General features: G+C 52.3%; 1 protein-coding gene across 3 annotated transcripts in view; it reads left to right on the top strand.

Annotated features, from left to right (window-relative positions):
• The first annotated feature begins 662 nt into the window (after nucleotides 1–662).
• Nucleotides 663–14,273, top strand: part of ULK1 (unc-51 like autophagy activating kinase 1) — a 79,057-nt gene continuing 65,446 nt past the window's right edge. For all 3 annotated transcript variants that reach the window (XM_068654403.1, XM_068654404.1, XM_068654402.1), the window contains exons 1-3: nucleotides 663–901; nucleotides 1,433–1,525; nucleotides 1,615–1,656. In XM_068654403.1, coding sequence (XP_068510504.1) covers nucleotides 812–901; nucleotides 1,433–1,525; nucleotides 1,615–1,656 — 225 coding nt within the window. In that variant the 5' untranslated portion in view covers nucleotides 663–811. The remainder of the gene's footprint in view (nucleotides 902–1,432; nucleotides 1,526–1,614; nucleotides 1,657–14,273) is intronic.

Raw genomic sequence — 14,273 nt, 5'->3', positions numbered from 1 at the left:
CCTTACGGGGGGTCACCCCCAGCGGGGCGGGGGGGGGGGCTCAGCGCCCCGCCGGTGCCTCAGGGCCGGGGCGGGCGGCGCCTTTAAACGCGCCGGGCTCGGCCCCCTGCGCCTCAGGTGGCCGCCGCCGCCGTGCCGGCCGCTCCCCCCCTCAGCGCCGCGCACTGCGCCTGCGCCGCCGGGGCCGGGCCGGAGCCGGAGCCGGCCTGTGTGGGGCCGAGCCGCGCCGCGCCGCGCTCCGCCGGGCTTTGTCTGGGCCCGCAGCGGGCGGCGGAGCTCGGGGAGGCGGCGGGGACCCCGCGGGCGAGCCCGGAGGGGCGGCGGGCCGCGGGCGGCCCTCGGGGTGGATCCGCGCTTAAGGTGGCTCCGCGCTTAAGGTGGCAGCGGCGTTGAGGCGGAGCGCGGCTTAAGGGGGACTCGCAGCCAAGCCGCGCCTGCCGGGCGGGCCGGGCCGGGGCTCGGCACGGGGAGAGGCGCCCGAAGCGGCCGCCCCGGGGAGCGGCGCCCGGTCCGTGCCGAGCGGGGCGCGGGGAGGGCCCGCCGCTGAGGAGCCGGCTCCTTCGCTGCCGCCGAGGATGAGCGGAGCCCGGCCCTGCTGCAGGAAGAGGCAGCCCATGGACGGAGGCGAGAGGAGCCAGACGCCGAGCTGCCGAGGGGCTGACAGCACCGGGGCTGCCCCGCGCCGGCCGGCACCCAGCTCCTGACCGCCCTCGGCAGCGGGGCAGGCCCGGGGACACCCGGCCTGTGCCAGGGAGCTCCCGCAGCGCCGCCACCGCCGCTTCCCAGCCGCGAAGTTCGCCCCGGCAGCGCCATGGAGACGGTGGGAAAGTTTGAGTTCAGCAGGAAGGACCTGATCGGGCACGGAGCCTTCGCCGTCGTCTTCAAAGGCAGGCACAAAGAGGTGAACGAGCTCTTCTGCTCCTCCTTCTTATTAATTTTTATTCCCCCCCCCGCCCGGGCTGAACTCGGGCCCGGTGCCGCCGGGGCTCTCGGGGGGGCCCCCGCTGGGAGCTGCCTCTGCCGAGCTCGGGCTCCCCCCGCATCGGCCCTGACAGCCGGGGACATGCGGGGAGAGCCCCCCTACGGGGAGAGCCCCCCTACGGGGAGAGCCCCCCTGCGCTGGATTTCCCATCCTCAGGGCTTGGGATAAGCCGCGGCGTGTTTATTTCCAGCGATTAAATAAGAGGATAACCGGCGTATCGAGTAATAAGAAAAACCCAAACCTTGGGATTTTATCCTCGGTCTGGCAAGCGCAAATCAGGAGAGGGCAAGTCTGAACAAGTGAGGGATATGCACCAGGGCCTTTTGTGGTGCTGCAGGACGCTTCTTTCTGTAGTGTTTGCAGCCTGTTCAGAGGCCGCTTATCCCAGCGTACATTTATGGCGAAACTGGCATCTAGCTCTGAATTACATGTGCGCTTCTTCACTTTCAGAAACCTGAGCTGGAAGTAGCTGTGAAATGCATTAACAAGAAGAATCTTGCAAAATCACAGACACTCCTGGGCAAGGAAATTAAAATCCTGAAGGTAAAGGCAGACAGAGTCCTTTTCTTCAGTCTTTGTTGTCTATGCCCATTGTTGCTCCTAACTTACTGTCTTTGTTCTACTTTTTCTAGGAATTGAAACATGAAAACATCGTTGCCTTGTATGACTTCCAGGTAAATACATTCACTTATGGCAAAGCTTTCTAGATTTGGGAGAGGTTGAATGGAATTGTTGGAGTTTTGTTTTTGTTTGTTTTTTTAACAGTTTGTAATTTAACAATTTGTTATCAAATATGTTTTCTGAGAAAAAAGTCTCCTCATAAGTTATGGAAAGGTAGACAAAGATGGCTGAGCAGCTCATGTATGAATTGTGCTCTGGACAATAAAACTTAGGCAGCTGGGAGCTGAGGTGGGAGCTCCTGTTCCCAGGATACAAATGCAGTGTGGGGTGAATATGTTTGTGCTGGAAGCTCTTGAGTTCTCAAAACATCAGAAATAAAATAAAATTACAGGAGTTACTCTGGGCACACCCGCCTTTTATTTTTCTCCCATGGGTCTGGATATGCCTAAGAAAACTTAATTTTCCTAGACAATGTAGAAATAGTGTGACCGTGACTTTGTAGCATATGATTGCCTTTGGTTCCTGAGGATTTTCATTTGCATTTTTCTGTTGTCCTTGTGGCAATCAGTAAGTGTTTAAAAATTGCAGCAGACGTTTTTAGATTATTGTGGTTTCCCACAGCTGCTTTTTCCTTCGAAGTCAGCTCTGAAGGACTAATCTAAGGGGCTAAAACTGATCCACTCTGAAACCCAAGTTATCCAGTGACATTTCTTTTTTTTCCTTGAGTTTCTGGTTAACTTGCTGCGTGGCCTGGTGTTGTGAGTTTTTTTTTCTCCAGCATTAGTGATGCTTTTTAAGAAAAACACTGCAGGATATAACAGCATGAAGTGGAGTCCTTCTGTTTGTGGAGGCGGGGGCTGGAGGCAGCCTGTCGGCAGCGCTGTTTACCCCGAGGGCTCACACTGGCAAGTGATGGCTGTCGGTTTTGGGGGCCCAGGACCCCATGCCAGACCCAGGTAGCCACGGGTCCCGTGCTGGGGGGCTGCCTGCCGTGTCCCTGGTGTCACGAGGCCCGTGTTTGTTGACATTCCTCCTTCTGCATGGATTGGTTCGGGCGGCCCCACGTCACCCGCAGCACGGTGCAGCCTGGTCGCGGTGCCTGCTGGGTGCTGTAGTCTGCCCGTGTCGCCCCGGCTCTGTGGCCTTGGGGGGCTGTATTCCCTTGTGCCCCTCTCCCTGGGGACAGGGTCACGGCCAGGTGCTGCAGGGGGCCGCTGGGGTCAGGTTCCTGGAAAGCACCGAGTGCCTGGCGTTGTTTTTGTTGGAGGCGGGTGGACGTGAGAGATTTTAGGTTCTCTGGGAGGGAGGTGAGGCCGCTGGGAACAGGATTGCTTCTTGGAAATGCCCTTTGAGTGCGAGGCCACCTGTTCTCTGCTCCCAAACCACCCTGCAGAGCTGGCCTTGCAGAGTCACAGGGCAGTGACTGCCTTTGGCCTGATGCATGCTGCAGAGAAGCACAGGGCTGCAGAAGCTCCCTCTGAGCACAGGCCACCCCAGGCTTTAGGATCTCTGTTTTTTAATTTTCCTTCCCTGCATGCCTAAGTGTGCTTATTCTGTAACTTTTCAAATGAGAGGGCAAGCGGCTGCTTATGTCTTCCTCTGCAGTGTGCATTTGTATGAAGTGTTACAGTGCTGGGTTTACTTCTTGCACATCTTTCAAAACCTGCGTGTTGTGTTAAACTCTCCTGGCTTCAAGTAGCTGCCTGATAGGAAGCAGCTCAAAGATATTTTCCTGCAAAAGGAATGATTTCATAACTGCAGCAATGCATTTTTCTCCTCATGGGAAGGCAAATGAGCTTTAGGTAACTTCTGTGTATAGCAGCATGGCCTGGTGAGGTATTTGCAAGAGGCTGTGTAAGATGCCACAAACCAGAAACTTGGGACCGGCCCTGTGCTCAGGGCATGCCCGGGTGCGCGTTTAGCTGCCAGCATTGTCAGACGCTCTGTGTATGACCTGGGCAATTTGGTTTCTTGGACAAAGTGAGGTGACTTACCCTGTGAGTAGGGATGCTACCAGGGTGTGGAATCCCCTCTGGTGTAAGCTGGTCTGTAATCAGGCACCTGCAGAGGTTGTGTGTGTGGTGCCTGGTGTTTGGCCCTGTTCTGTGTTCAGGAGTTGTACGAGTAAACAAACTGTCTGCAGAGGTAGCAGTGCAGGTCTGCGGAAGTCTGCCTTCTGCCATCCTTTTCTTGCTTTGTGGAAAAGACTCCTTTCAGAAGAAGAGTAAAAAAAAGTAGATGAGTTGCTTCGTTCATAGATGTATATATGTTTACCCTTCAAAGTGGCGTGGGAACCCTTACCTTCTAGGCTTTCTGAAAGTGAAGAGGTTTATTCTGCTGTTACAACATCAGAGAGCAAAAAGGAAAAAATAGCTCCTGTGAATCTCAATGTTGCATTTTGTCTTTCTTTCCTCTGCACCTCCTCTCAGCAGTGACTTGAACTTTTACTTGCATCGTCCTTACACACAAGGAAATGGTTGCCAAAACCACAGAGGCTGTAAGCGAGCGATTACACCCAGCAGCGCTCTCGTTCCCATTTTCCTAGTTATAAGCTAATGCTAACCGGGCCCTGTACATCAAGATTTTTGATGTGATGCCAGATTTGCCCCAGACAGGCACTTGCAGAGCTGATACCTAGTACTGACAGCAGCTCGCACCCTTGCACATGTATTTTATCCTTCAATTTGTAGAAAATTGCTGTGTTCCTTATTGTTTCATAGGTCTTTGTGATACTGTCTCATATACAGCAACAAAATAAGACACTTACCAGGAATAAATGATCCTGGTGAATGTTTAATGCAGAGAAGTGTGGTGTCTGGACTTTTATAGATCCCCTCACCAGAGTCCTAAGAGCAGCATCATTAAATGAGAATGGCTCACAAAATGAAATATGCATATTCCCATTATTATGTGCTCATATATTAATGAGAGATATTGTGAATAGTCTAGGAGCCTAATGAGACAACCCCTGCTCAAGGGGAGGATAAATCACGTGTTATTGCTTTCCTAAAAGTACTACACATTTAGTGTCTGTACGGAGTTGTGCTGCAGATCTTTCCTGGGCACAGGAGTTGTTTGGCATAGAGTAAAAACCTTCCATGTGCAGGGTGTGCTAGTTGCTACTGAACAACTCCTGGCTTGCAGGGGAGCTAGAGTTGGGGTTTCCAGGCTGCAGCGGTCCAGAGGAGTGCAAGAGTCCAGGGAGACATCTGGAGACCAGGAGGCTTTTTACTGTTTTTGAAGACAGCTGAATGAGATCTTGTTTCTGAGGTGGAAATCAGCGACAACAAGGAAATGTTCACTTCCATTGTATGAGGATTTAGTTTGGGAAAGGTTTCTTAGAACATGGATTTCAAAACCAGCTCAGCTCTTCATGCATGCTGACACTGAAAGATTCCTCCCCCCGTGCTGTTCTTTAACCAGGAAGCTTGGTTAAATAGGTGCCAAGTAAAGATCTCACGTGTAACTGTGTTGGTGCTGGGGCAGGTTTACTCCAGTACTGCAGAGCAAAGCAACCCTAGCCCAGCTGCTCAAGGCCTGCAGAAAATCCTCTACTTGTGGACATAAATCATGCTTTAGGTATTTATTTTTTTAAAAAATGTTTTCTTGCATGAACTGGGCAGAAGGATTGCTTTACCAGCACATCTTCGCTAGTTGTGTGTTGTGATCTGAGCTTCCTAAAACAGCCCAGCCATGACTGCTTTTGTGGGTATTGTTGGTTGTTGTTTTCCCCCCCCCCCCCCCCCATGGGTGGGAAGTAGAAATGCAGTCGTTAACACCAGGTAGGACATGGAACTGCTGAGTTTCTATTTCAGCCCTGGTTACCCGAGGGTCTGCTTTCCATAATTTAATGTCGAGCTGGCTGGCTGTACTCATCAGCTGGGAATGAGCTCAGAGGAATGCTTAAATCACTCGTGCAGTGAAGTCTCACCAAAAACATGTCTGCTGGGGTGACTGTATCACCTCGAGCTCCCAAAGAGTGGACAGAGACCAGGGAGTCCCTGCAGTGCAGTTTTCCTCGTACCCAAGGATTAAGGTGGCAGGACAGAGGTTCTTTGGCTGAAGGATCAGGTGCCCTGGGCTCGTCCTTGGGGCCAGGTACCAACAGGCTCATTCTGTTGCTGCTTTCTATAAAAGTCCCGGTGATCAGTAGGATCCTGGCTGTTTGGGCTGCCACGTGCTGTTGTGTTCCCTGCACCATCCTGCTCTGACACAGAGCTTTTAGCTGCCAGTCCCCATCTCGTGTCCCCTGGCACAGCTCCGTGAGCAGCAGCGTCCTCTGTGCCCTCCAGCACCGCTCACTTCTGCGGCGCTTTGCTAATCTGGTGGGGGGGATGAATCAGTGCTGCTGCAGCGTCACCTCCCTCCTGCCACTGCTCGTGCCACCTAACGCAGGATCTCCTCCTCCTCGGGCACTGCCGTTCAGGTGCTGTGTCGCAGGGGACACGGGGCTCCATGGGGACACTTGGGATGATTCAGGAGGCACTCTGTGCCTGGGAGATCACGCTCCTGAGGTCACGCAGACTGCCTGGTTAAATCCTGTTTTAATTCCATCCCTGAGTGAGGCTGGCAAGCTGCCTCCTGAGTGGGTGTGAGGTGCAGGCTCCTCTGAGCACTGCCAGGCAATCCGGCAATCCTCCTCCTGTTTGTGCTGCGGCCGAGAATGGGGAGCCTGCTGTCCTGCTCTGTCAGCATCCTCGCATCTGCTGGAGGCTGTCGCTGTTACTGGAGGCTGGGCTGGCCTAATTTAGAGCTAGAAGGGGGAGAGGATGGAAAATCCATCTGTTCTCTGCCAGAAAGCTTGTAGGGTGAGGCCTGAGAGTTAAATGAATTGAAGTAGCTACATTTATGGCAAGTAGAGTATTTTATACTATATTTTATCGTCTTACATTTCTATCTGATCTTGGCTTCGTTAGCTAGGTACTCCACTGCGCAGGTGACAAACGTCTAGCAAATGTTGACCACTAAATATAGACCTTAGAGGAGTCACCGAGCTTTTTTTAGAGGGAGTGGCCTTGTTGCATTTCTGAAATGGTCATCCCTGGTTTGCTCATCCTGTATGTAAAGCACATACCTGTGTCCTTCTCACGTGGTGGCGATGTCATGGAAGAGCCAGCGATGTGGAAGGTTAATGGCCTCTGAAGCTGCCCTGGAAGGTAGCGTTACTCAGCCTATAATGGCAGATGAAGGAATGCTCCCAGGAGTAATTGGAAACTGGTAGGCAGGTGTGCTCGCTTGGACAGCAGGGCTCTGGTGGTGGCTGAGGTGCTGTTCATGCTGCTGCTCTTTGGCCTTCATCTGTGTTTCCATCATGAAAATTTCCACTGCTCGAGTCCTTGTGGTGACTGAATGCAGTCGCTTCAAGGGGATGAAGCAGGGAGGTAGAGGTTTGGAAGGCAGATGGGAAGAGGGGCTTGCTAATTGTGTTGGCAGGGGAAAAATGCCCCCGAGCAATGGCTGACTGGGGCTGAATTCAGACGGAGAACCATTGCTCGAATTTCTTCCAAAGTTTTGTAGGTCCAGACCAAAGCCCTGTTAGTTTTGAGATGGGATTGGACTCAACCCTAAAACAGGGAATTGCAATCAAAGGGTGTGTTGCAAAGGCTCAGCTCAATGCTTGAGAGGGTATAGAGAATTAAGGGTAATTAATTCACTCTCATGTGTCTTCCTTTTTCCTCTCTTTTCTGCACCCCATGCCGTCCCACATGTCGATACCAACCAAAAAGCCCTTGCACAACAGTCAGACTAGCAAACAGCAAGGGTAAGGGCAGTGCTGAAGGCAGGAGTTTGAGCTGGATGCCTCCCTTGGTTGGGCAAGCTGCTAGAGAAGCTCTGCTCCTCTGAAGAGGACACGGCTCTTCTGTCAGGCAGACAGCCTTCAGCACGAGGCAGCAGGGAGTGAAAAGCTGAGCCCAGGGTGGTCAGCAGAGCTGGTGGTCTTTGATCTGCCCAGTCAGGAGTACAAGGGTGGGTTTGTGTGGGTTTGTTTCAAAACTTTTGCGTGTGGGTTTATCATTGTTGGGGGATTTTTTTTTTTATTGCTTTAACTTGTGTTCGTGTAGCACAACGAAATGGCAAACCTGATGGAAAAGAGGTATCAGTGGTGTGGTCTTCCAGGGCAGCAGCGTTTCTCAGGTGTAGAGCAGTTAAATCTGCTTTACTTAAGAGAAGCAGTCTTAATTATCTTTGCCAGATGTTATGGCTCCTTCCAGAGAAACTGAGAGATAAATGTCCACAGCAGAATCCAATAAAAATCTTTGCCAACAGATAGCTTTAGAGCCTCTTCGTGCTTAGAGTATAGCAAAGAGGTGTTTTAACCGGGATGCCTCCTGCGTTATGATGTGAGGCCTTAAATACCACTGTAAATGTGGAAGGATGCTCTCCGCACGCAAAGTGAGGATCTCAAAGCTGCCTTGGCTTTGATGTCTGAGGCTGTTTCAAGGTGGGGGATTGAGAGAAATGAATCAAATCCTGCATCGCTGGCTGCTGAAGGCAACAACGTTCAGCCTGGCTGCGAGAACACCCGGCTTGTCTCCTAGCATCAGAGTAACAGGAGGAATTAGGTCAGCTCAGCTGGCATGCTAGCCATCAGCCAGGCAGCACGCTTCAGTTGTGGGCAGTGAAAGATGCTGAATTTCAAGCCATCAGAGCTCCTGTTTCGTGAAGCATCCCCGTGTCCAGGAGCAGCTGGGCCTCCCGGCAGCTCCATGCCCGCAGCTCGGGGGCTGCTGCCCCAGGCGTGAGGCAGTGCGAGGCTGAGCCCAGATGGGGCCGCTCAGCGGCTTAAAGCCTGTGGTTTGTTGCTGGGTCTGTGCTTTGTGATAACCCTGCACGCACAACTGGGCAGTTCAGTAACTTTCTCTTTGGAGGCTTTTTTGTGTTTGACACATACGTGTGTGCTTAATTCAGCTGGCAGTGGTAGCCAGCCTGCTCAGACATACTCTGCTTTCTTTGTCTTAGAAATATTGCAGATTGAAGCCCGTGTTACCTGGCTTCTGGGAACTGGATTTTTTTTTCATAATAAATTAAGATAATTTTTATTTGAATGAAAACTCACTTTTTTCTTTAAATTCCTTAATATAGAACCTTTGTGCTGTGATGGTGTTACGTGCTTTCCTAAATCTGGTAAATGAAGTATGAAATAAATGAATGTGCAAGAAGACTGGCAAAGGCCAGCTCGTGCATCTGCCATAGGAAACCAAGTGGGGGTTGGGCCTCTAATTCCCACAGTTGTATATAAAAAAAAAAAAAATCTCCTGCGGGATATCAGATTAAGTTTCGTGATGGCAAATCCCAAACACACCCACGCTGTTCACAACTGCACTCACTGGCTCTAAAATCCAGCTTCAGTCTGCGTGGCTCTGCTGGTACTTGAGCGTGTCTCGGTAAGCGAGGCTGGCTCAGCGAGCACGATGCCAGCAGCAGCATTCGGCGCGGTGCCAGTGTCCTTGTAGCCTGCCTTGCTGCCTGCCTCGACCCACAGCACTGCTCCTGCGCTTCGTGTAGGCTCGTGCACGGCAGCGTTAATGGGGTGCAGGGATTTCGCTGCAGTGCGTGTGACTGACCCTGAGGTAATGGGGAGACAAACCTTAAATACACCCTTAGTAAAATGACTGTGATATGCAAAGGAGGTGAGGAATAAATACAGAAACTCAAATTGGATCTTGAGTACTTGGATCGTTGTTCTCAGCATTTTGAAGCCACTTCTCCTGACAGCGTTAACATAATGCATTGCCACTTGCAGAGAGATGCTTAAGTTCAAAGAAGCTCCCAGGTCTTAGCCCTCTGTTAGCAAAGGGGTGCATGGCAGCAAGTCCCGACCCTTCGGGGTTCTGCTGCTTTTTTCTCCACTCTCTCATCCTTGCTGGGCTGTGCAGCAGGAGCCAGCCTTGCACTGCGTGCCCAGAGGCCCTGGGGCTTCCCTGAGAGCTGGCCAGCCGGGTCTGTGTGCTGTCACCAGCAGCACGGGTGACACAGCATTGCCCCCAGACAGCGCTGTAAGAAGCGACTGCTCCTCAGTGTCCCCACAGCAAGAGTCTTTAATTTGCTGTGGCGCACGTCTCCGGTCTCGCCTCGAAGCTCTGTGACTTGTTGAACCTGCCGCTTTGCCTCTCTCCTCTCATGACAGTGATCCTGTGTTTCGGTTTCCGTGGTTAACGTCAGCTCAGCTCAGGCTTGCTGCAGTGTTTGCTCTGCGGAGGCTCGGCGTGCCCCTGCAGGACAGCCTCATCTTCCTGTCGGGGCACTTCGCGAGCATGGGAGTCGCCCATCGTTCAGCCCTGAGCCTTCCTGGAGCCAGCAGCCAGCCGGTGGGGCCGTGGCACCGCAGGCAGGAGAGAGGTGCAGCTCCTGGTCCAAAGGGAGCTGCAGAAAGCCCGTGTTAGTGGCAGGGGATGGTGCAGTTCCTTCGGGTCTCTTGAAGAAGCCATCCTGCCGTTTGCCTGCAGTGGTGTCAGCTGGCTGGCACACACGAAGGCCCTGGACGTGACAGTGCCTTGTTCATTTTATATGGTCACACAGTTGGACTTCAGGACTGTTGCTAGGGGGATGTGACTGTATGGGAAGTACTTTCCCTCCCTTCCTGCAGCCCGTGCAGAACCAGAGGACAGCTTTCCTGCTGTTTGTAATCCACACTGAAGCATGACCATCCCAAAAACAGTTCTGCTTCATAAGCAGAGAGTGCGGTAGTGCCTGGAATGGGGGGGTAGCATTTTGCATCGCTGTTCTCAGAAGCCTACAAAAATTCACGTTCAGCAAGGCGGCCATAAACTCCTTCTGCACTGCAGGACCTCCCTTCTGCTTGTCCTGTATCTTGCCTGGTGCTCCAAATCCTGGAGCAAGCTCTCAGGTCTGTAGGAAGCAGAATGTAGTTGAGAGCTGCTGCAGAAGTCAGTCCTCTCTGGGCCTTGCCTCTTACTCTTAGGGTCAGTGTGAGGACACTGGGCGCCCTCGTTCCCTTGGGAATTCACAGACCTGCTGACTCCGCACAGCTCGCTGTAATGCTTTCCAGACAGTAGCAGCAGGTTTTATTACTGGGCCTGGATCTGCCAAAACAGGCAAGGATACTGAGTGGGCTGTGGCACGATGGCATTTGCTGCTCGCATCCCATCTGCCAGGCTGTGCGTGTGTGACTGCTGCTGCAGCCCCAAGTTTCTGACCTGCAGCGTAGCCCATGCACGAGAGGAAGGTGAGCGCTTGTTCCTTATGCCACGCCAACTCCCTTTGGGGCAGGACCTCGCTGCCTGCACGGCGTGAATCCCAGCGAACTGTCCTGAAACATGCTTTTTTGTCTGGCCTTACAGCTTTGTCTGGGTGTAAGAAGCACTTTGTGATGCCGTGTCTATGCAGAGAAGAGATTGTATTGTGGCAAACGAGTACTTTCTTCTTTTATTTCTTCATCTGAATTAATTGTTTCCTGAGTAAAGAACTGTTTGAAGTGTTCCTGAGTTCTTTATCAGCAAGGTTCAGAGGGAGTGAAGAGAAGGAGCAGGGCAAGGGAACAGAAGCACAATAGGCTCTGAGATGTTTTTCTTTGTGTGAGGTCGAGAGCCACATGAATATCTAGCTATTTGCTTTAGATCTGTTCTGCTAAGGGAGAAGGCTGGTAGGTGCTGCCACAATTCCTACTAATGTTACTATTGTCTTTTATCTTGCTTCCGTTCAGATCGTTGCGTCAAGAGATAATCCTTGCATAGCATGAAAGTTTTCCTCTTCAGAGGTTAACCTGCTCGAGCCAAGCTCTGGGCCAGAGTGAAATAACCCCGAGAGGCATTACTGCTCGGAAACTTGCTTCTGAGAACAGCAGGTTCTGTCCCCAAGCCCAGCCGGCTTGGGAGCCATGATGTTAGCTAAAGGCTTTTCCAGGTGGTTCCTGTGAAGCAAGGTTTGTTTGCTACAGCTGGTGTGCATAACTCAGTGCCCCTTTCAGAAGAGGGACAAACAGAAAATAGAGATCGGATGTCGAAAGGGCACCAGCTCCGTGAGATCCCGCTGGCAGGGCAGGAGGAGGCAGCGTGCCCCGGTGCTGAGGGTCTTCTGCAGCAAGCGGGGGAAGTGGCATTAAAAAACAAACAAACAAAAAAACCTCAAAGCAGTAGAGCTTAGCTTTCAGTTGGTGTCACCTTTATCTTCCATTGCCAGGTTGGACCCCGGGCTTCATGTTGTGCCTCTGCTGGGTGGCACAGTCGGTGAGGCCTGGCCCTGCTCACGCAGGTCTCTGTGGCAATTATCTTCCCTTAGCAGCTGCTGCCGGCGCTGCTTGGGCTGTCAGGCAGCACACGGGGATCTTCCTGGGGGGGCAGGACAGGAATTTCACTGGGGGAGGCTGAGGAAACGCGCAGCCGTGTGCTTCTCTGCAGGAGAGGAACAAGAACAGCTCTGAGCACTTGAGTCCCACACCTCTGCCGAGCAGCCGTGCCAGCCAAGCAGTGTGCAGCACGGGGTGCAGCAGCAGGGCAGGGCGGTGCTCATCTGAGTCCTCTTCCTGCTCCCCCAGCTCTCCTAGAGATGAGTTAGGTGAGGTGGGAGCCGCTTTGTGCCAAGTTCATACCCCAGCATCCGTTACAATGGTGGTCCCACACGGATGGGTGGAAATACAGCACTGCTGCGAGGGTTGTGGAGCGCTGTGTAATTAAACACTTTTCCTTCCTGAGCATCTTTCTAAATCTGGTAGCAGGCTAGGTGCTGGGGCAGAGTGCAGGGGAGGATTGCTCTGAGGAAGTTTCCTCTCGTGGACTTTTTAAGCTGTGGTAGGAGGATGACTAACTGCGGGTACACCCAGATGTTTCCCTTTGGACACACCTAAACACAGGCTTTCCAAGAAGAGGATCATGCCACCTTCCAGTATGGGCGGAGAGAACGCTTTGGAGACAGGACTGCTGCATCGTAACACCCCTAACCCCATCCCTCGCGGTGCCTCAGTGAGGGATTTTAACAGAGTGCTGTCCTGGGGTGATCGCTGCTGCGTTCCTGAATGAAGTTTTTCTTTTTCCTCCATCAGCAGATGTGTTACTTGTAGGCAGTAGAGCCTGTTGCCTGTTTTTACACTCAATTAAGTTGTAACTTCAGCGCTGAGGCCTCTGCTGTACGAGCTGCGAGTCAGGCAGCGATCCAGGCTGATTAATTATCAGCTTGATGCCTCTGGCAGAGGCCGTCGGTGCTGTTGTAGAGCACAGTCAGGGTTCTGCTGCTGCGTTGTGATGAGAGGAGTCGGGGGGTCGCCTCTGTGCCGCTCCCTGTGCAGTGACAGGGCTGGCCTTGGCTGCAGGGGCTGCCACATGCGGGTGGGAGTCCAGAACAGATGGTCTGCAGCGCGTCTTGGACATAAGCCTCTGCAGAAATACAGCAACTTGTAATATTGTGCTTCTTTCTGATGTGGAAACGGGTGGGTCGGGCATCTCGTTTCTTTAGGGAGACGGCTGGCCTGCAAAGTTTGGCTCGGTGTATTTTTCCTTGGTCTGTTAATGAACAAATAGTAAGGACTGTGGAGGGATTAAAAAAAGGAAAAAACTAGTTTCTGCTGCTCAGTTGGTATGGGAGAAGTCAGTCAGCCCATTTGAAAAACCAGAAGTCTCTTTAGATGTCTGTTTCCTTTGTAACCACAGTAAGCTACTGGCTGAAGGCTTTTTCCAAACACGAGTTTGTTTCAGAGGCCCTTCCTTAAATAAATGTTTAGTTTGGTGGTAAAATTCCTACTGCCCTACCTGGGAGGTGAGCCCCAAAATGCGCAGGTGGGCTCCAGCAGGGCGCTCACTGGTGCCAGCAGCTACTGGACTGTAGGGGTTGACAGTCATGGCAAAATACTGCTGCCAAATAACCCCCTGAAATAAATGCACCTGGTGTTGGAGTTGGGTCTGGGCACCAGTTCTGTTTTGCAGTGCTCTAGTGGTACCTGCTGCTTGGGAATTTACCCAGAGCCCTGGCGAATGCCACGCTTCCAGTTCTCCCCTGCAGGCATTTTTCCAAATGACAGGAAGGCGATTTCAGTTCACCAGCACAGGGGGTACTGAAGACAAGTTTGGTGAGGCCTGTGTTAACCTTAACCAGCAGAGAACGGTTCCTGATGCGACGAGGATGGCAGAGGGTGCTGCTGCCAGCGGGGGGCTGGGGGAGCCACCTTCTTTTCCTCCCGATGCCATCAGGCGCTGCCCCTGCTTCTTGGCCCTGGGCTGGGCAGATAAAGGCAGCAGCCAGCAGGGTGGCTTTGTTGCTAGGGCAGTCGGGCAGAGAATCTCCCTTGCCTGCCTGGGTCCTTATTTAACCCCGTCACTGTGCGCATTACTGCCAAAAATCAATGACTTGCTTTATGATGTGTGTTTGCAGAGTCTTTAAATAACGTACAGAGGAAAAACAACCAAGCTACACAGTGTACATTAGCTGTTAGCTAATAACTGAGAAGTTATTGCTAATATCTTTTGGATTTAGCTTGTCTAAGCTAAACTTCCTCCTCATTTTCTATACAGGCAACAACATATTAGGCTTCCCCAAGCCCTGCTGGCACTGTACATATTAATGGGTTATTGGTATTGAGCTGCTGTGACTCCAGCACGTTCAGCAAGACTTGGCTCTGCAAAATGGCAGTGGCAGAGACGAACTCGGTGCAGGCTGCAAGCACTGCTTTTAGAAACTTCCTCCGTGCCTGGAAGCTGCCCTGTGCTGAGCTCCGTGGCCT

The sequence above is a fragment of the Anas acuta genome, chromosome 17 (assembly GCF_963932015.1).
Source record: "Anas acuta chromosome 17, bAnaAcu1.1, whole genome shotgun sequence".
Classification (NCBI taxonomy): domain Eukaryota; kingdom Metazoa; phylum Chordata; class Aves; order Anseriformes; family Anatidae; genus Anas; species Anas acuta.
This window is presented reverse-complemented; position numbering and strand designations above follow the sequence as displayed.